Here is a 22,958-nt window from a genome sequence, read left to right as displayed (position 1 = left end):
AGAGTGAAAACCACTTATCTGCTTCAATGGAGAGAACTGCTGGACAGATCTCTGCATCTGGCACAATGGTTACTGCCCCAAGTGTAGTTGCTTACCTGTGACCTCTCATTATCATGGGGGAGCAGCAGCTTCCCTTTCTTGTCACTTACTGCCTTGCTGACTGCTTTGAACACATACTTGTAACCTATAGCTGGATGCTGTTTGAGCTTCGTGAGCTGCCTTAGAGTTGTTTCTTGGGAATTCAGCAATGCATTCTAAAATTGTTTACATCCAGATTAGTATTCCCACACTTTACAAAGCTTCTGCTGCTGCTGGAACTCTTCCATGACTGTGATGATACATTGAATTCCTGAAATTACTTGAAATCCTACAATGGAGGGAGGAGGACTCATCCCAGAACCACCTCTCCATTATAAAAGACTGGTCTTTCAACAAGGAGCATGGTGTTATGAGGCTTGGAAGTAGATGAATGTCTACTGGCTGGAGAGAACCTGAGCTGCTATTCCACAGCAAAGCTGTGGCACTCTTAGGCCTAATTCAGAATGTGAGAGGGAAGGCCTGCAGTGGGGTGGGGTTCCCCCAGACCCTGCATCTAGGAATTGGGGGGCAGGGTTGTCCAAGGCCCCCCTCAGGACAGCCTTGACTGTAAGTCTTGCACTCAGGCACAATTTAGAGGATCCTAATTGTTCATATGTCTTCAATTTCCCCTGGAACCATAAGAATTCTCAAGAGTCTCTGAAAAGAGACTATATAGAAATTTACACTGAATACCCTGATGGGTGTGTGCAAAACATCCCATATTATATTTCCTGTGTTCTAGCTCAAATTTTTCAATTTACATTAGGAATATGAAGCTTTTGAAATAAACAGTTGCTATTTATAGTTTGTGATCTGGAAGAATTAATAAATCACTCATAGTTTGTAATTAGTACTTTCATTTTAAAATTCGGATTTAATTTTAAGCATTAATATTCTTGAGAAAAAGGAATGCAAAGTACACTGTTGATTTAATTTTCATTTTCCATTCATTGTGTTTAGAATAACCATTTCTGGCTAAATATGCTATGAAGTTAGTTCATTTAAAGCTAAAATCAAACTATTTTGAAGTCTCCTAAATAACAGGGATTTATACTGTATTATAGAACATTCAAACAAGTTATAACATAGCTTTTCAAGGTTGTCATTAACATGTATCAGCCCAAGCTCAAAATCTACTGGCCCAACCTTCATCATTATGATTTATAAAGAAAAAAATAGGAGACTCAACATTTATGATTACAGGGGTCTGACATATGCTGCCCTTAGGAACTACACAATAAGCCATTTTTCCAGTATCTGTGACTGAAATTGTTTATGCCTCTGATCTCATACTTGAGAGTATCTGGTACCTGTCTTCCTTTTTGTTTTGCTGCAGAATATTTATTGTTGGTAAGAGGTACCATATTGACAGCTTTGGACACTGACTCCTTGATTTCTTGTTCACAGAAATGGCATAGTGAATATAATCAGTGACACTACTGCTCTTTACAGCGTGTAGTTTATGTGCCGATGAGCTCTTTGATGGAGGCTGAGTTCAGTGTAGAATAACAGTTCTCCCCACAGGTAGGGTACACTAGCAGTGAACTGAATCCAAGAAGCAGATTATTTCCTCCTCTGAGCCATCACAAATCTTGATCCAGTCTGCCTCACAACACCTCACTTCATCTACAAGCTCTCTCTGCAAACCAGAAAGGCATTCTACACTCCTTTCCCAATCATTGACAGAGATGCCAAAGGATACTTTACTCATCTTTGCTAGGTTTCCCAGGGGTAGCTGAGTTAGTCTGTTTCAGCAGAAACAACAAGGTGTCTGCTGACACTTTAATGACTACCAATTTTATTATGGCATAAGTTTTCGTGAGTTGCAACTCACTTTATCAGCTGCATGAAACGAAAGAAAAAGACGGTAGATGCCATGGCATCATCGGATATATAATTCCTAAAACCTGTGCAATACATCATTAAGGATCTACAACCTATCCTAGATGATGATCTCTTGCTCTCACAGACCTGAGAAGGGAGGCCAGTCCTCGCTTACAGACAGCCACCCAATCTGAAACAAATTCTTACCACCAACAATACACCCCACAACAGAAACACTAATCCAAGAACCAATCCTTGCATTGGACTCGTCATCTTTACACACATGCCAAAATCTATGAAACAGTCTGTCTCTTTCTAGACCTTTTGTGAGCTTCAGAGTACAACACACACTTCAGGATCCTATAATTTGGCACTCATTTGACATATTCAAGCCACCTGAGTCTTTTCTTTTACTAATCAGTGTTCCCATGAAGGACACATCCACACGACTTAACACTTCAATATTTGTCACCCTGTCTTGCTATCCAATTTGAAGAATTTTACACAAGCATCTGATAGGAAAGCTGTTTAATCTGTTGGTATGTTTGGCATAAGTTGCCCACGTTTCTTTGCCATGTGTAAGAGTAGCTAACACGCATCTCCCATAAAAACAGGATTTGCATTTCAGCTGTCAATCTGTTATTGTTCGAGGGTCTGGATTGCTAAAGACCAAAGTTCCTGTCTGCTTTGCCAATTCAACTAGTGAGCTCAGCTTCAAAATCTACAGTGGTTGTAGAGCTAAGGTAGCAAAATTGGTCAATGACATTCCATCGAGTGCCAACTAAGGTGATACCTGGAACAGGTTCTGAAGAGACTTGATGTGTGATAGCAGTCTTCTTCATGTGTATTGCTAGCCCTAAGATTTTGCATGAATTGGAGAACTTGGAAATAAGATATTGAAGGACATCAACACTGTGAGCCACAAGACCTGCATTATCTGCAAACAGCAAGTTCCTTGTAATGATCTTGTTTACCTTCATCTTAGCTCTGAACCTTGCAATATTATGCAAACCTCCATCATGTCTATTGCTAAGGTAGACACCCTCTTGAACATGGTGAGATGCATGTTGAAACAGACATGAGAAGGAAATATTAAACAATGTAGGAACCAGTACACAACCCTGCTTTGCTCCATTGTTGATATTAAATGAGTCAGGCTCTTGGTTTTCACACATTACAGTTGCAATCATGTAAGGACTTCACAAGTTTTAACTGTTCAGGTGGACAACCAAGCTTCTTCAGACTAACTGTGCCAAAGACTTTTTTTTAAATCAAGAAAAACCATAAAAAGTGGAATACACTTTTCTATGCACTTCTGCAGTTGTCTTACAGAGAACACCATGTCCACAGTGCACCTTCCTGGGCACAGGCCACATTCTCAGGATAGGTTTTTCCAAGCTAAAGTTTGAAGTCTAGGTACAAGAGTACAGTTTAAGATTTTTTCTCATGATGTTAAGAAGAGACATGTCTCTGGCTTTTTTCAGTCACTTATGTCTCCTTTCTTTTTGTAGAATTAGATGAAATAAACATCCTTAAAATCTCAAGGAACAGTTTCTTCCTTCCAATGGAGTAGTGATACCTCATGCAATCTAAGCTTTGTAGCAAACAAGCTTCCCCACATAATGCAGCCAATGATCTCTCTTCCTTCTAGAGAAGTTTCCAACTCTAGATGCAAGAGGATAGCCCTGTCTCCATGTTAGTCCTGTTTCTCATCTCCCTGGAGAAACTGCTGTTAAGCATGGTTGTGCTTTTTGTGGTAACGGCATCTACCTATTAGAAGTTCCAACTGAGATCATCCTGACTCTGATTCTGCACTCCATGCACACTGGAGATGCAGTTAATCATCCTCTGTCACTGGACAGCCATTGAGTGGTTACATTTTAACAGTACCAGCCTCTCTCGCTTTTTTTAATACTATGGAATTGCTAAAATTTAGGTTAATGCCTCATTCTTCTAGGCAACAGTTTATTTTAGTTCAAAATAAGTGATTGTATAGTAAAAGTGAACATCTGTTGAAATCTATTTATAGACTACATATCTGAGATGTGGAAGTGGGGATTGCAGTATTACTCTTCTTCATAGTATTATAGATTCAAGTATAAATGTGATTTTCTGGGTGATTGCCTTCATTTTGGAAATCACTCATACCTTTACTTATCTTTCATCTTTAAAGAGTAGATTGATTATTTTCTTGTGCAATATTCTTCCATTAGCCAAAGAAAAATTGTAGTTTGTTTTTTTGAAAAACTGATCAATTACCTTACTGTGACCCTTTTAAGAAAGATGGCCACAAGCTGATTGTAAGCTTCCTTCCTCTCCCCCTGGTTTGAAAGAAATTAAAGTTTAGATATGGAGGCATATTTTTCATGTGCATTTTATAGAGAATAACCTTCTTGACTACTACAGAAACATGAGCAGTCCAACAACATTCTCCTCTCATTCTTATTTATAACATATTTTTAAAGCCTTCTTCTAGGGGTAATATCTTATTTTTGATAACTATTCTCCTTTCTTCATTCAAGTTAGTAAAGTAAGAGATGGCAGATGCAATAGCATATTTGCCACACTTTAAAACAAATACTTTAAAACAAACACAAAGAACATGTACCTTTCCACAACTTTCTATCTGTCAGTCTTCAGACTGTCAGTTTCAAAGAGCACATCCTGTTCCTTCTTCTCTGCCCAGAAGACTGAGAGGATGTCTTAGGAGCTACCATAAACAAACAAATAAGTAATGATAATGTGCTGGTCTTTGGAGCTGATAAAGTTTCATCACTACAATATTTGTAATATTACATTTTATTTCTCTAATGTTACCATGCCAAGGCCATGAACAGAGGCCAAAATGTGACCAAATCTTCATGACTATTCAAGAATGCTCATAAGGTTTATGGAGCCTACACATCCCTTATATCCCTGCCTGGGCATCAACTATGATGAATCTGGGAAGTATAAGCACTGTCTAAGGATAGTTCTGCCACTGGCACAACCTCCTGAAAAGAGTCAAGGAAAGGGAACATAGTCTGTGCCCTCCCCCTACAAACCCCACCCCTCACTCATTCGCCAGTAACAAAACTGACAGGGCAGGAAGGGAATGTGCATTGAATGGCATTGTTCCCACTCTAGCATACACAGTCCTCCAGAAAAACCAGGAACATTCTGACTGTAGCCACAATTCTTCCATTGTTGCTTTGGAGTTCAACTCATCCTCATCCCCAGCTCTGCAGTGTTACCAATGGTTTAAAAGCCAGAATCATGCCCCAAATGCACTTGTGGCAGCCAAGGTTCTTAGACTGTATCAGTTGTAATCCATTAACATAGTACCAGATATATAGCATTCCAGTCATAACCATAACCCTTCTGTATCATTGGGCAGTTGACTAACATTATCATAATGTCGAGCATGTCTTGATAAGCAGACTGATTCATCTTCTTTCTCATTCATAATCACATAACAGTCTCACGACAAAAATTACTTACATAGAAAAGTAATACTACAGGAGTATTTAGGACAGGATATAGGAAAAAAATGTTAACCCCCAACTCTGCTGATTGACTTCCCTGGAGCTCTACCAATTCACACCAGCTGAGGATCTGAGCTGTTGTAGTTTGCTATTTAATACTTTAATATAATAAAGGGTCACAATTTTTGTTTTTTATTACTCCACAATATGTTTATTATAAACAAATATGTTTATAATATGTTTATAAAATGTTCATGGAAATTGTATCCCCAATGTAGTTTCTCTTGCAAGACTTAATTAATTAATGTCAGTAAAGCTCTGAGATCCTGGAATGAAAGATACTGTATTAACATTAATGTTATTTGAATTTACCTATTGTCTGTGCCTTAATCTTCTTTTTCAGACCTCACCTTGACACATCAGCAGAGCTGAGATATTCTGTGGGTTCCTTGGTGGATAGCCAGTCCGACTACAGGTCAACTAAAGTGATAAGGCGACCAAGAAGGGGTCGGATGGGGGTGCGAAGAGATGAACCAAAGGTTAACCATTTAATTATTTTCACTCATGAAAACACATGCAGTATTACAATGTATTCCTAAACAGTGACAGTATTATACACTTGTACATGTATTACACAGCAAAAAACATGCTTTAACTAGCTAGTTTGCACACAGTTTACAGGGGGTGTATCTTTTTCATTGCATGTGGTATTAAAATCTTACATTAACAATTAAATCCCCACAATGGGATACAACTATACCTCAGTGTTTGTAAAAGATACTCAAGAGGGTTTACAAAATGTGTAGTTTTCTCAGCAAATGTTTTGAGTACAAATAATAGGATTTCCCCATACCTATGAGGGAAGACTGAAAGAATTGGGCTTGTTTAGTTTAGAAAAGAGAAGACTGAGCAGGGATATACAGTAAAACTCCGATGGTCCGGTACTCCTGATGGTCCAGCACCATCAAGAACCCGGAAGTGCTCCGGGCAGCCGGACCATTGGAGCTGCTCTGCCCCCAGGTTCCCCGATTCAGCCACTGCTAAAACTGACCAGCTGCTGAATCGGGGACACATAGGGCAGAGCAGCTGGGGTGCTGCCGGGTTGGTCCCATAGCGCTGCCCCTCGGGGCTGCAGAACCCAACCCGGCAGCACCCCAGCTGTCCCCCATTCAGCCGCTGCTGAAACTGACCAGCGGCTGACTCCAGGAAGCCTGAGGCAAAGCTGCTCTGCCCCAGGCTTTCTTGAGTCAGCCCCTGATCAGTTTCAGCAGTGACTGACTTGGGGACACCTGGGACAGAGCAGCTGGGGCGCTGCCGGGTTGGTTTTGCAGCATCAAGGGTTGGCGCTACCAGACCAACCCGGCAGCGCCCCAGCTGCTCTGCCCCAGGCATCTGGATTCAGCCACTGTTGAAACTGACCAGCGGCTGACTCCAGGAAGCCCGGGGCACAGCAGCTCTGCCTCGGGTTTCCTGGAGTCAGCTGCTGATCAGTATCAGCAGTGGCTGACTTGGGGACACCTGGGGCAGAGCAGCTGGGGTGCTGCCATGTTGGTCCAGTAGCGCAGACGAGCGGCGCTGTGGGACCAACCCGGCAGCACCCCAGCTGCTCTGCCCCAGGCGTCCCCAAGAACAGCTGGGGTGCTGCCAGGTTGGTCACACTGCACCAAGGGTCGGTGCTACCGGACCAACCCGGCAGCACTCCAGCTGCTCTGCTGCAGGCGTCCCCGATTCAGCCGCTGCTGAAACTGACCAGCAGCGACTGAATCAGGGACGCCTGGGGCAGAGCTGGACTATCGGAAGGGGGGGCTATGAGGGGCTGGGATGGCATCTCCCCTACCCCACCCCAGACCCCTCATAGCCCCCCCCCCTCCCGATAGTCCGGAAAATCTGATAATCCGGCACCCCCTGGGTCCTAAAGGTGCCGGATTATCGGAAGTTTACTGTATTAGCATTTTTCAAGTGTCTAAAAAATTGTTCTCCTTGGCCTCTGATGATAGGACAAGAAGCAATGGACTTAAATTACAGCAAGAGAGGTTTAGCTGGGACATTAGGAAATACTTCCTAACTGTCAGGGTGATTAAACTCTGGAATAAATTGCCTAGGGATGTTGTAGAATCTCCATCACTGGAGATATTTCAGAGCAGGTTGGATAGACATCTATCAGGGATGATCTAGATGGTACTTGGTCCTGTGGTGAGGGCAGGGGACTGGACTTGATGACCTCTCAAAATCCCTTCCAGTTCTAGTGTTCTAAGAGTCTATGATTCTCTGAAATCTACAAGTACCTCCACTGATATACCGCAGCCAACATAATAATGCAGAAGGGGACATGCAAATTCTGGGGGGATTCGGAGCCTAACTAGACACTTTTGAAAATCTCTTTCTTAATTAATGCTGAGCTGCAGCAGAAACAATATGAAAGGAGTTTTCAGCACCTGTATTTATATTAAATAAATCTATCAGACTTAATGTTGTTACAAATAAGAAATGGTTTCACAGAATCAGTATTTTTAAATGTTTTTAAAACTTTTTTTTAAATGCTTCCATATTTTTAAATGCTTCTTTTCTATTTTCAGGCAAGCTAATTTTGAGCTAGTTTCTCATTCTAAGTGATATACATTTTTGTAAAATCTTACTTAGGTGAAATCTCTTGGAGATCATGAGTGGAACAGAACTCAGCAGATTGGAGTCCTTAGCAGCCACACATTTGAAAGTGACACTGAAATGTCTGATATTGATGATGATGATCGAGAAACTATTTTTAGCTCTATGGACCTTCTGTCACCAGGTGGGCATTCAGATGCCCAGACTCTGGCCATGATGCTTCAGGAGCAACTCGATGCAATCAACAAAGAAATAAGGTACCAACCATCAGTGATGTGCTTTCTGGTCATAGATAAACTTACTCTTCGGGCTCAGGAATAGATACTGTGAAAGTCCTGTTCATTAATTCAAGGGCAGTAATTGGGGAATGCATATGTTGATGTATAAGAATATGTACTACAGTGGAAGTAATGATATTATGAAGTTCATTCCATGGAAAGAGAAATAGCTCTTTAGAAGAAGGTATTTTAGAGATTGCTATCATATGGAAGCTTTCAGATAGACCTTTATCCATAAGCCTTCTTTTCAGACCTCTGCATTCATATAACATATTTACATGCCCATGCAAAATAACTTGTTTTACCATTAATGAATTGTTATCCTAAAGATTTCAATTCAGTGCTGTTCCTGTGTCCTGCTTTTACTTGTTATCCATATGGTCTGGATTACTAAGAATGATTCAAAAGCAGAAGAGAATTCAATATGATGTTCAGATCCCAGACTGAGTTATAGGGCTTGAAGACAAGGAAAAATAATCCCAGTGAACATATAAACTGCACTAATTTCGTCAGGAATTATTGAGACACAATAAACACGGAATCGAAGGTTACTATTTTAATAGCCACTTTTCACAGCAAAACCACAGTTTGCCTGTGTTGTCAAAAATAGATTTAAAAAGCTTATGTGATAAATAGACGAAAGAGATGTAATTAGTACATCAATGTTCAGGTCTGTCATATCTGTTTAATAATCAGATAAAGAATAGTTTGATATGTCACCAAAAGTTTTTTACCTTATGCTACTTTTTCTTCAAATCTTTCACTTCGGGTAAATTCTACTGAAGTCTAGTCTAGTATACTCTAGAGTATATTTTAAATTTTTTAAAAATGTTTCCATCCTGGGATGGGTTAAAACTCACTATTTGATATTGTATGTTTATCATTGATTATTTGGGACTCCCAATATGTCTTCATTTGATTCATATAGGATTTTGCTACAATTTTCTAAAATATTTGTACAGCTGTTCTTTCAAGACAAAAGGCCAAAGGAAAATTTTGCTATTGGAAGGTTTAAATCTTGCTAAAATAGTATATGTGCAAAAGAGGGAAAACAAGGAGTTTGATTCACATTTTCTTTTATTACAAGGAAATCAGGACTCTAGCTATTCACAAGATTATAGGTTAAACAAATATCTTTATGTTTATGGAAATTAAATGTTGACCTTTTAACAAACAATTATTTGATATAGCAGAAGGTTTTGACAAGAGAAATGTAGATAGAGGATTTATGCCATACTGGATCAGATCATTGATCCATCAATGATCTAGTGAAGCATCTTGCCTCTGGAAATAACTCATATCTGATGCCTGAGAGGAAAACAAAAAAGAGAAGAAAAACATAACACACACAGTTATTTTTGTAGAAAAGAACATTTTTAATTTCCCTCCATAGATTGTCAGCTGATATCCTAAAGTGTGAGTAACTCTCAACAAAATATGTATCTATATATCTAAATAAATATAAAGATAGCCAGATAGTGAGAACAATTACATTCATATTCCCTTTTGTAAATATCAGGGAAAGTTATTCAGTAAGAAGAGTCCACCAAAAATGATCAAGCTTTTAGACAAAATGTTTTTTATTCATGCAATAATTCTTACATAAGAGGGTGATCATCTGTTTTATGCAAACTGCTTTAAAATATATATTTATTACTGACATGGAAAAAAATAATGTAATTCCTTCCCAGATTATGATCTATATTAAATCTTTCATTAAATCTCAGTTTAGAAATTAACCGCCCTGCATCTCTTGGGGCAGGGGGAGATTGACTGGCCTGACTCAGTGAAGGGAACAGTGAAACAAAATACAACAGCCTTCATAGACATATATTTGTTACTCACTACTTTATGAAGAGAAAACAGTTTGATTTAAGAGCTCTCTTGTTCTGTTAGCATGGATTATTTTAACAAGACATATCTGAAGGGTCTATGTATTCATTTGAGTTTAAATTCATATTCATACCTTTGCCACAAATACGATAGAAGAAGCCATTGCATAGCTTGGGATAAAACAAGTTTCTCATTATAACTTCAGTATTCCAAGGGTCTCTGGCCTATCTTTCCCATAAACTAATTCTCCTAAAATTTCACAAATCACATCTTATATCAGATGTTTTTCTGACGTGTCTGGAAAAAAACAGGAACAGGCATTTTGGTGATTAAAAAAGTTCCTTGTCAGAGGTGGGATTTTTTATAATAGTTTTTAAACATCCCAAAATTCAGTAACTAAAGCATCTGTAAAGGGTTAAACCCAGAACAATAGATATCCAGGAAGTGTTGGCAAGGAGCCAGGAGATCCAATGAGAAGAAAGTGTGAGATCTGAATTGAAAGCAGTGGTGTGCCTTTTACAGTTCTTTGTGTGGTTTTAAGGGAAAAGCTTGGGATTGGTCCCAGTATGGACCATTGGGGGACATAACTAGTTACCTCTCTCCATTCTGAAAACTTACCATTTTTTCCTACCCTTTGTTTTCTGTCTTTTAACCAGTTATCAGTCTATGAGAGGATCATCCCTCTTATTCCATGGCAACTTATTTTATTTAAGAGTTATATACTTTACATTAGGGTTTACTTACTTTACTTACTTAAGATCCAACAGCAAAGCTTCCTCACAAATGAATACAGAGAGGGAAAAGTTTAGCTTGAATGGGAAATATAAATTAGGCTACCGTTATGGTGAGTGATGAAAGATTGTATGATAACAGGAAGTTTTTGTGCTCAGGATCTGGTAACTCTTGATTTGCAGATGTTTTGCATGTCTTCTTTTTTCAACATAAAAGTTATAGATATTTAAGATCTACAATATGATTGTGAGTGGGTACGCTTTTTATTCCTTCCTGTTTCTAGTGGAGCAAGGGTGATGCTAAGAGAGAGAGAGAGAATTTTTGTCTGAAATTCTCAGGTTTTCTGTTAGGGTATGTCTACACTAAGGTAGTTTAAAACAAATAAGGAAGTTTAAGGAGGTTTAAAACAACTAAAAGGAAGTTCTTCACACAGCACATAGTCAATCTGCGGAACTCCTTGCCTGAGGAGGTTGTGAAGGCTAGGACTATAACAGGGTTTAAAAGAGAACTAGATAAATTCATGGAGGTTAAGTCCATAAATGGCTATTAGCCAGTATGGGTAAGGAATGGTGTCCCTAGTCTCTGTTTGTCAGAGGGTGGAGATGGATGGCAGGAGAGAGATCGCTTGATCATTACCTGTTCCATTCACTCCCTCTGGGACACCTGGCATTGGCCACTGTTGGCAGACAGGGTATTGGGCTGGATGGACCTTTGGTCTGACTACTGTGACTATTTTGGGATACTGGAGGTATCCTGAAATAGCTACCCCGTGTCTTAATAAATATTTTTGAAATAATGGGTGCGCTATTTCGGCATCCCTATAACCCTTGTTCCATGAGGGTTAAGGGATGTTTCGAAATAGGGTGTTATATTGAAATGTGGCCCTGTGTACATGTGCCAAATTTCAAAATAATCTATTTCGACATAAAATCGAAATAAGACACACAATTTGCATAGCACAAATTGCATATTTTATTTTGACTTTAGGGTGCCGTGTAGACGCACTCATAGTGACTAATGTATATTCCATATATAAGTGAAAATAGTACAACAGACATTCAGCAGTATGTGCTTCCTTTTCAATTACCGGTAGCTCCTTTTTGTGATCTCTCCTGATGCAGTATTTCTGAAGTCTGACATAATTTTATATTTTACTCAAAAGTACAATGGATATTTATATCCAAACTCCATGCATTTTTTGAATTGTATCTGGAGACCATTCAGTCAGTCCATATGATGCTTTATACCATGAAATAAATTAAATGAGTAGGGTAAATTTTGCTTTTTAACTATCAAATGAAGGCTTTCCTTTCAGAAGATTCTTATAATTGCTTTTGCATTTAGGAGAAAGCTGATTGCATTAAAGCACACCCAAAACAATTGTTTTCCATTTCCAAATAAGACATGATTCAGGAAAACATTATTACCAAGATGCACAAGAGAAGGGAAAAGCGTGCTATAGACATCTGTAAGGCAGCCGGTTTGTGTCTCTTTCAGACATTTAGGAGCTGCTACTGACTTTGCTCCCATCGCTGTCTTGCACAATTCTTTCATCTGCTCTTTCTGCCTATATATATAATAATAATGCCTCTTCCTTTTTCCCTTCGTGAAAATGTGTAATTGTTTTGACTATGGGTACGTCTAGACTACAGGCTTTTGTCGACAGAAGTTTTGTCGACAGATACTGTCGACAAAGCTTCTGTCGACAAAGAGCGTCTAGACTACATTCAGTTCTGTCGACAAAGCAAGCTGCTTTGTCGACAAAACCCTGTAGTCTAGACACAACCCTACATGCAATAACACCTTCTGTCGACAGAACTCTGTCGACAAAAGGCGTTATGCCTCGTAAAATGAGGTTTACCAGCGTCGACAAAACTGCTGAGTTCTGTTGACGTTATGACGACAGAACTCAGCGGTAGTGTAGACGCAGGTATAGTTTTGTCGACAAAAGTCCACTTTTGTCGACAAAACTGTAGTCTAGACACACCCTATATGTGACTGAGAGGGCAGATGAGGATGAAGAAAGAACAAACTACTCACTAATGGATGCCTTTTTGTACCTTATATAGTGAAATTCATTTTGAAACTTAAAGTCTGTGGGTCATTTCTTGTTCCTTGCTCTGGCTGCTTTGTGACTTTCTGCTATCAGATCTACTTCTCAAGTATTCTCTTGCTTACAGATCTTGGATGCATAGTCACTAAAGCAGCTTATATGTCCCTCCTCCTCCATAAGGTTCCTGTCTGGGGTACCTCTTATATGTCAAAATAGCTCCTTGGATCTTAATCAGTTCGCCATCAGCTTCAGCCTGCTCTAACTTACCTTGGGGACCAGATGGAGGGATTGTTGGGAGTTCATGTAGATGCAGAGCCATATGCTAGCACATTTATCTATTAAATCAGTACCTATAGAACAGCAATTGGAGTTTTGTTTGGAGCATCTTCCCTGCTAATACTGAGGAAATTATTTTAGTGGGAAGGAGGTGGAATTAAACACTAGCAAGTAACCAGACCACTTTCGGGAAAGAACTTTCTCAGAAAAGCTTCTTTACTTAAGTGAAACACCCTGGGGAATGCTAAGTTGTGTCTTTCATTTAAACTTTTTCATGTTTTTCTGCTGGTGAGGACTATCTGCCTTCCATTTCTTACTGATCTTACTCTCCAAGGGTATATCTAGACTACAGAGTTTTGTCAGAAAAGCGGCCATGGAACATCCGCACTGTAAGCACGTTCTTTCGAGAGTAAATTGAAAGAACAAAGGAGTTTTTGCACAATTAGTATTCCTCTTTCTATGAGGAAGAAGCCTTCTTGTGAAAGAGCTCTTTTGCAAAAAGTCGTGTATGGATGGGGAAGAGGGAAGTTTTTTGAAAGAAGAGAGAAGAGAAAAAAGCACAGGTGCCCTGGCGGCCTTTCTGTACATAGCAATCACTGCTTACATGCGAGATAGCATCCAGGCAGTCCAGGCGCTATCTTTCGAAAAGCACATTGCTTTTTTGATGCACTTTTGCAGTGTGGATGCTCTCTTGTGCAAGAAACTTTTTCGGAAGATCTCTTCTGAAAAAAGCTTCTTGCGCAAGAAGCCTGTTGTCTAAACATAGCATCAGAAAGCAGGCAAAGATACCCTCAAGAGCTATCATGAAGGTCTTTGGGATCTCTTTGAGTGGAAGTTGTCGGAGGTCCTACACAGGTTAAGGTCTATATGGAAAATCACAGTAATAAGAGAGATGAGCTCTCATGTTCTTTTTAGTCAACATGGTTTAACAAGCACTAGACATATACAGCTACTGACACAGAAGATCAGTCCATATGTGTTGCCTTTGGCAGCACATGCCATAGGAAAGGCCATAGTATATCCTTAGGGTGGTTGAGTCCAGAATTAGCACTAAAAGTTAATTATAGTGCTATGAATTTGTCATATTGGTTTTACAATATCAGTGGGAAAATGCTACCAACTATAGACAGTACAATCATTATAAATAACATAACATGTTAAAATGTAAATCTTAAATACATAAAAACAAGTGAGTATTAGATGCAACGAGGGGTCCTTTGGCTATTTTCCTCTTGTCTGTTTTCTTATTGGATCAGTACCTAGAATATGAGTCTAATAGGTTTTGCAGTGTGAAATCTAATGTGCAGATGTTAGAGTTTATCAAGTCTGCTAGCACATTTTTGTACCTGTAAAGTGTATGCAGAGGTTTGTGTGCTTGTATCTTGCAAGCTCACTAATGGGGCTGTAGCAGATGATGTTTCAAAATTTTACCCACTCTGTTTTTATAGTTAAATTGTTATATATATTAGCATCTTGAACTATGAATAAATGGGTACAAGGCAGAATTCTCAATACAGTTTTATTTCTCTAACCTTCATCAAACTGTAACAGGTTCATACTCAACTATTCAAATTCAAGTTGCTGTTAGAGCCTAAAATATACCTTGTGTAGCTGACACTGACCAGAATATTATCATATGATTTCTTCACTCTGTAAGGTTAATCCAAGAAGAAAAAGAATCAACAGAACTGCGTGCTGAAGAAATAGAGAACAGAGTAGCCAGCGTCAGTCTAGAAGGCTTGAATCTGGCAAGAGTACACCAAGGTACATCTATCACTGGATCAGTGACAGCTTCATCGCTTGCAAGCTCTTCTCCTCCTAGTGGGCACTCAACACCTAAACTCACACCTCGCAGTCCAGCCAGAGAAATGGATCGGATGGGGGTCATGACACTGGTAAGGAAATGTGTGATGGCAGCTTTGAGAATTCTATTTATTAAAATAAACCGATCAGATTGTTTTCAATGTTTGCCTACTTCAGTCTAAGCCTCTCCTATTCCCCTTTTGCTTTGTCCATATTTTGTTATGCATATGCACGATAGCAAACTATGACAGTGCATGGGTAAGATAGGGAGTATGGGAAAAGACCACCGTGGATTAACCAGAAAATCTTCAGTGACCTGAAACAAAAAACAGAGTCATACAAAAAGTGGAAACTAGGTCAAATTACAAAGGATAAATTTAAAAAAAAAGAAACCCACAAGGAGAAAATTAAAAAGGCCAAGACACAAAAGAAGACTTAACTAGCTAGGGACATCAAAGATAATAAGAAAATATTTTACAAATACATTGGCAGAAAGAGGTAGACCAAGGATAGGTCAATTGCTCAATGAGAAGGGAGAGGCAATAATAGAAACTGCAATAATAGTGAAGTGTTAAATGCCTCTTTTGTTTCAGTTTTCTCCAGAAACGTTAGCAATGATCAGACAACTAACATAGTGAAGGTCAGTGTAAAGGGGAAGGTTCTAAGACTCAAATAGGGCAAGAACAAGTTAAGAATTACTCAGATAAGGAAGATGTCTTCAAGTCATCAGTGCCTGACAAAATAAATCCTTAAAGAATTGGTTGAAGAGATCTCTAAGCCATTGGAGAACTTGTGGAGGGTAGGACGGATCTCAGAGGGCTAGCAAAGGTAAATGTAGAACCTATCTAGAAAAGGAGAATAATAAGGACAACCCAGGGAATTATAGACCAGTTACCATCAACACCCAAAAAGATGACGGAGCAAAAAATCAATCTGTTTGTAAGCACCCAGAAGATAATAAAGTGATAAGTAATAGTCAATATAGATTTGTCAAGAAGAAATCATATTAAACCTATCCTCCTTTGAAAGGGTAGCAAGACATGTGGGAAGGGGAGAAGAGGAAATGTGATATATAGCAACATTAGTAAGGCTTTTGATAATGTCTCGCATGACCTTCTCATAAACAAAACTAGGAAAACATAGACAAGACAAGCCTACTGTAAGGGGGGGTGCACAAATTGTTGGAAAATCATGTTCAAAGATTGGCCATTGATTGTTCACAGTCAAGCTAGAAGAGCTTAGTGCGTGCATTCCTGAGGCCTCTGTTTTGGTCTGATTCTGTGCAGTATCTTCATAAAAGATTTCAGTAATATCATAGAGAGAACACTTACAAAGTTTGCAGATGATGCCAAGCTGGGAAAGATTTTGATGAATTATTGACAATGTAAGGTACACAAAAATATTCATTCAGATTTACCATAACAGGAGAGAAATTTCCGTCTGTTACATACTGTAGTTTGAATGATATTTTGCTCTGATATCTGTTTTTAGCAAAATCTTTAAAATGTTTGAAACACTAGAAAGTTTCAAAAATTATTCTCTTATTATTGTTGATTCTTTTGGGAAGATTTATAGGAGATGTGGAAGGGGGAAGAATTTAAAAATGAAAAAAATATATCATGTATAAAACATTTCTTTCCAGGCATTTGAAAATGAAGGAGATCTGTAAGAGCAGCTAATTAGTTGCAAGGAAGTGGGGCTTTTTTCATGGGTTTTCTAAATTACTGCATGCAGGAGGCGTGTTTAAGTTATTCCAAGGAAAATATGTATTGGGTATCCTGTTCACTATTTCTGTAAGTCACAATAAATATATATGTGAAATCTGTGCACTTATTTGATTAAATAAGTTTTACTAATAATTCTTTTTTGTTGTTGCTTTTTTCATCAATCTAAGCCAAGTGATTTAAGGAAACATCGACGAAAGGTATGACACTTGATATTTGAATGTTTAATATAGCGACTGTACCATATTTTTCATTTCAACAGTCTAAATTTCTTCATTCCTTTTACTTATGAAATTTTTATGTAATTTTTATCTAAACTATTGGAAAATGTATTTTCATTTTAATCTGACTTGTAAAAGCTTGTGAGTGAAAATCAACGAATAATTCAGCAGTAGGAGTTAAGTTTCTCACTTGACTTTCCATGCTAATACATCCTTTAGTGAAACCATTAAAAATCAAGCTTTATCTGCATTTTGAGTACTTTCACAGAACACTCTGTTCACTCTTCTGATTGATGGAACAGCCAGAATCTTTAATGTTGAGTCTTTTCTGTGGTGGTACAATATAGAGTTATGCATATACCTGAGATAGAATGTCATAGTTCTCTTGGTATGAGAGTAATTAGCAAAGCCATCAAAAATTGTGACAAAATTCCATTTCCTTCATGCTTATTATCTAGAAATTTGAACTCTTCATAAACATGCTGTGAAAACAATCAGCTTAACTCATGAGTGTCAGGAATAAGGACTTACAACAGAACTAGTCTTCAGGCCTCATCATCAGTATGGCTGGCCTGTCTGATTAGCCATGCTGCTGGCTTTTATGGCAGCAGCAGCAGCTCATTTGCTTTACAATGCTCATGCCCGCCACTGTGATTAGTCTTGTGTTACCTTGTTCTTGCTTCTCCTGCCTTGTGCCAAACCTTGGTCCTACTTCTGCCTTGAACCTGTCCTTTTTTGATGCCCACCTCGCTCTGGTTCTTGTACTCATATTTGGCCCTTGGCATGGGTCTCCAATTCCCTTTCTAGTTTGACCCTTGGCTTTAACTTCTGACGCTAGCTGCTAGTCCTGATGCCTGCTCCAACCCCAAGGCTAGACCATCCTGGTTCTAATTGGCTGAGAATGAGAAACTTTGAGTACATGAATACTCCCATTGAATTCAGTTGGACTATTTGTGCATAAAGTTGAGTATGATAAGGTCTTTGCAGGATCAAGCCTATTCTGCAAAATAGGAACAGTCCACTTCTCTGACTATGATTTCTTTAATTTATAATATACATTTTAAATTGGCACAGTTAGAGTTCATTTTTTTCCTTATAACTTCATTCGCTTAATTTCAATGTTCATTCCAAACCTAATAATTTGAGAAATACTTGAAGAAATTTCCAGAAGTCTTGAAAAGCTGATGCATACTCTCACTGATATATTTGACTGGTAGATTGCCGTGGTAGAGGAAGATGGACGTGAAGATAAGGCCACAATAAAATGTGAAACTTCTCCTCCTCCAACACCCAGAGCCATCAGGATGACTCATACTCTTCCTTCTTCATACCACAATGATGCCAGGAGGTAAGAAGTGCCTAATGTGAGTCAGAAGTTCACAACTTGATCACTTTATATCCTTCTGAAATTGTATTGTTCTGATTTCCCAGAACATCCTGATTTTTCTTTGAGATTGCTTGTCCTCAAAGGTCAGATTGATTGCAGGTCAGAGAATATTGGTATCTTTGTCTTTTCTACAATCCCAAGCACTACACTGGTGCTAAAAAACAATAATAATGTGTGTTTCTATTTTATGTTATTTCTTTGGTCTAACTTTAAGTCATAACTACTTTAGAATAGGAACCTTAATATTCATCTGAAAGAGTTCTGTTAAACGAGAATAATCCTGATGGATGGATGGAGAAGGCCAAGATAAGGGGACTTGAGGGCAAGAGGTGCCTGTGCATTAATGAATGCTGTATCTTGGAGGACACCAAGAGACAGAACTGATATGAACATAGGAGATGGGCAAACTGAAAATCCAGAGAAGAGGGTTGAGTAAATTCATTAAGGCCGGGTCTATGCAATAGAAACATTTGCCAGTATAGTCATATCAGCTGGGGTCTGATTTTAATGATATGTATGTGCTTGGCAAAAGCCCTAATGTAGGTATAATTATACCAGCATAAACATTTTTTCAGAATAGCTTATTTACCTTGGGGAAGCAATATAAGCAATACCAGCTAAAGCATTTTCTTTGCTAGTACAAATTGTGTCTATACTAGGATTTGGAACCATATAACTATTTCAGCAATTCTTCTCTAGTGTAGGCCTAGCCTATGAAAGAGAAAGTATTTCAGGACTGGAAATATTTGATGTAAATTAATTTACCCTAAGATCAGCCATTTGAAAAAAATAGTGAAAATGAATTTTGAGGCAATCATTTCTAATGATAAATATGCAGCATTACCCTCTAATATTACAAAAGGTGTGATATAAATATGTGACCAGCATGTCTTGCACTGGTTGTACAGTAATTATATATGAAAAAATACATATTTAAAGATGTGAAATAAAATCACTGAAAGAGGGAAAAACTGTTGTGAAAAATAGAAGAAATAAAGGAACAAAGAAACAATCACAGAATATGATTTTAAAACTGAAAGGAATAGCTAGGTGAACATAGAAACCCAGACGCAGAGTTTTGAGAATTCAAGAACAGAGCTGAAAAGAAAAGGAAACAAGGAGGAAAACTGGTGGAGGGAAGATTTTTAAGGAGTGATTTGTTCTAAGGATGTTAAAATGTGTTTAATTGACTAGTTGGCTAGTCAATAGGCACTTCCGCATTCCTGATGATGGTCTTGTACATTTCAAAGGAGAAAGGCGGAACTTCACGTACAGCCTGGGGCCTGTGAGAAGTCCCACTGACTCTGGGCTGCATGTGGGTACCTTCTTTGAAATGCACAAGAGTCCCCAGCGGAGACTCAGAGTTCCCCCTGACTCTGGCTATGCTGCATGCCGTTAGGAGCTGACCCCTGGTTCCCAGGAAATATTGTGGGGAGCTTGGGATCAGCTGGGGACTCCCCAGCTGACCCTGGGCTTCCCACAGCTACCCCTTTGAATCATGCAGATGTGTGGCTTAAAGGGACAACCGCTGCACAGCTGATCTGCGTATCACTTGTTTGGTGGCTGTCCCTTTAAATCACGCATCTGCGCGATTCAAAGGGGCAGCTGCCTGGATCCCGGGGTCAGCTGGAGAGTCCCCAGCTGATCCCAAGCTCCCCGCAATATTTCCTGGGAACCAGGGGTCAGCTGGAAAGTCCCCAACTGACTGGGCCCGGGCTCCTAGCAGCATGCAGCATAGCATGGAGCCCAGGGTCAGCGGGGAACTCTGAGTCCCCCACTGACCCCAGCTCCATGGCTTTGAAATGCACAAGAGCCCCTACTGGGGACTCTTGCGGATTTCCAAGAAAGCACCTATGTGCAGCCCGGAGTCAGCGGGACTTCCTACTGGCCCCGGGCTGTACATGGAGTTCTACATTCCTCCTTTGAAATGTACAAGAGCCCCAGCAGGGAATGCAGAAGTGCCTGTCGACTAGTGAAAAGATTATCCAATAAGCAAATGCTTATCGGATAGTCATAGTCGACTAGTCTTTAACATCCTTATTTTGTTCATAATCGTTTCTAAATGTCATTAATTAATAAAAGAAGACCCTGTTTTATATTCATTAACAAAGTGATGTTGCACATGTTGGAGATTGCTTTCATGTATTGTCACTGTGAGGGATCATAGAAACCTGACATAAGACATGAGGGAGTTACAGAAAACCTTTGGGTTTAGGAAGCCACTCTATCTGCAGACAATCCCAGGCCTGGAGGGGAAAGAAAAGAAGGAAAATGGCTGTGTTAATGGCTAACTGGTGAGGAGGCAGGAGCTCTCTTCTGCCTTCCTGTGACTTGCCAGCCAGCCAATGTCCAGGTCCCCATACCATCCAGTCCGGACTTAATGATCGAAAGTGATCTAGAAATAGGCCACCTGGCCACGGAAGGCCCTATTACAGTCACACAGTGCCTGCTTAAGCTGTTGAGAGAAGGGGCTCAGCATGAATGATAGAAATTACGCATTGATGGAGATGGCAGTTTTACCACCAAGTTTGCTACTGGACCAGGATTTCACAAAGAAAACAAAATAAATAAACTGATTTTCTTGGCAGTGCAAGATTGTTTTCCCTACCATATATTTACTAGTGTTTGTCCAGTCTAATTCCCTTCTGTATTTTGATCTCTGAAATGCAGATAAGTGTATCCTCCTGACTGTTACATTAGTTATATTCTACTTAGTGTTATTTGATACAAAGCTTAATTAATTATATTTGATTATTTGAGGATGACAGAGATAATTGACTCTCTTTCTCACACTTACTGGCTGTGTCTTGGCCAATTGGAATACACTTGAAGAGTGTAATAAATATGCAATAAAGAGTATACACTGTTAAAATGCAAATAGTTGTCCACTGTTTTTATGCTGTGGAATCTGATGCTGGACACAGGAAATAACTTCTGAGATAATACTGAATGGCAGTTACTGGTAAATATGGACTCCCAATAGCAAATGCCGAATGTTTCCACATAAAATATATAGTAAGCTGTTTTTCAAAACATTCCTTCTTCTTACAGATAAATCCATGAGTAATCTGTAATGCAAATATGTCTGCAGTAGAGTTTTATTACTGCCCCAAATCTTAATTTCTTTGATTTAAATATTTAGTCAGTAATGTATGTTATATTTGGTTAATGAGTGAAACAAGCAGAAATTATCTGGTTCAAATTTACTTTCTGTAACTATCTAATTGCACAATGTAAATGAGATAAAAACTTTCTCATCGATATATTTTTCTTTACAAACACTTTTTCTGATTTCAGTTGGGAAACCATATATTGCTGTGGTTTATATAATTTCCTAGCATCATTTTGTGCAAAAGAGGTCTGAAAGACTCTTTGTTTTATTTCCTCTTTGCCGTTTTTTGTGGGGGATTGGGTCAGCTTGGTTGAGGCAAGAAAATTAGATATTTAATTTGATTAATTGTTCTAATTATGAAGAGGCTCTTATTAGATTCTGGATAATCTGTCTGCACAGCTGTTCAGGAGAAAATGAAACCTAGCCAGGACAACAATATGTTACCTGTCTCTTCTTTTATATTTTACAGTAGTTTGCCTGCTTCCCTGGAGCCAGAAAGTATTGGTCTTGGCAGTGCCAGTAGCAGCCAGGATTCCCTACACAAAGCTCCAAAGAAGAAAGGAATCAAGTCTTCAATAGGACGATTGTTCGGTAAAAAAGAGAAGGCTCGACTTGGACAGCTCAGTAAGGAATTAGTTTTACCAGGCCTAAGTCACTGTTCCACAGTCATTTTTATGTTTATATTTTTCTTCTCTTTTTTTCCCCCCAAATGGCTTATTCCTCTTTTGCACTGGCAAATCCTTTCCATTGCATTTCACTATAATAATGAGCATATTTGTCTATAATTTGGTATAATCATGATCTAAATGCATGGAAATCTATTAAGCTAACAAGTTTAATCATTTCCTAAGAATTATCATCTTCAGTGGAACTACAGACATGCTTAAAATTAAGCACACGATTAATTAAATACTTTGTTATATTAGGGCAAAATTGCTAACAACATACCCTTAACTAATGAAAATAGAAGAGTAATAATGTCTGTTCTTACAGTAATGAGCTCATCTTCATAATGAAATATGGGAGTTTATCAAAACTCAGTGTAACAGCATGTTAGTTTTCCAGTCTCTCACTGAGGTAGTAGTCCTTGGCTGTTTTGGTAACATAGCCTATCTTGACTGTCCTCTTCCTGTTGGTCACATTGACCACTGAAACTCCATATTCTCTTTCCACAGTTCCTGCATTTTTCCTCAACCATGATTTTTATTTAATTCATTTAATGGCTCTAAATCTGCCTGTAAGTCTGACTGCCTGTGGACAAATATTACAGAGTAGAGACAGAAAAAACCCCAGTGTTTTCAGGAAATAAGTACTTGAGTCCAGATTGTCATTGTTGACACTAATTGGGGTGGGGGGGAAGCTAATTATTATGTCCTTTAGGTTACTGCTCAGAAGACATATCAGTGAGAATGTGATGTTTTATCCTGTTTTTATACTGCATCCAGATAGTTATGAGAGCCTTAAAACATGTGATAGATTCATGCAGTTCCTGTTGCAATATACAGAACTCTGAGAAAATCAAATCATAACATCCATTATAGTTCACAGGGCTCAACAAAGGGTGGTGAA

The 22,958-nt window shown here is 38.9% G+C and overlaps 1 protein-coding gene across 2 annotated transcripts in view; it reads left to right on the top strand.

Moving 5' to 3' along the window:
• The window catches only part of PPFIA2 (PPFI scaffold protein A2), a 608,376-nt gene that overhangs the window by 506,625 nt on the left and 78,793 nt on the right, over positions 1-22,958 (top strand). For both annotated transcript variants that reach the window (XM_075932509.1, XM_075932507.1), the window contains 6 exons: positions 5,770-5,905; positions 8,007-8,227; positions 14,800-15,037; positions 16,840-16,869; positions 18,108-18,238; positions 21,859-22,013. In XM_075932509.1, the coding sequence (XP_075788624.1) occupies positions 5,770-5,905; positions 8,007-8,227; positions 14,800-15,037; positions 16,840-16,869; positions 18,108-18,238; positions 21,859-22,013 (911 nt within the window). The remainder of the gene's footprint in view (positions 1-5,769; positions 5,906-8,006; positions 8,228-14,799; positions 15,038-16,839; positions 16,870-18,107; positions 18,239-21,858; positions 22,014-22,958) is intronic.

This window comes from Pelodiscus sinensis, chromosome 1 (genome assembly GCF_049634645.1).
Source record: "Pelodiscus sinensis isolate JC-2024 chromosome 1, ASM4963464v1, whole genome shotgun sequence".
Taxonomy (NCBI): domain Eukaryota; kingdom Metazoa; phylum Chordata; order Testudines; family Trionychidae; genus Pelodiscus; species Pelodiscus sinensis.
Note: the sequence above shows the minus strand (reverse complement) of the source record. Positions and strands in the feature narration are given on the sequence as shown.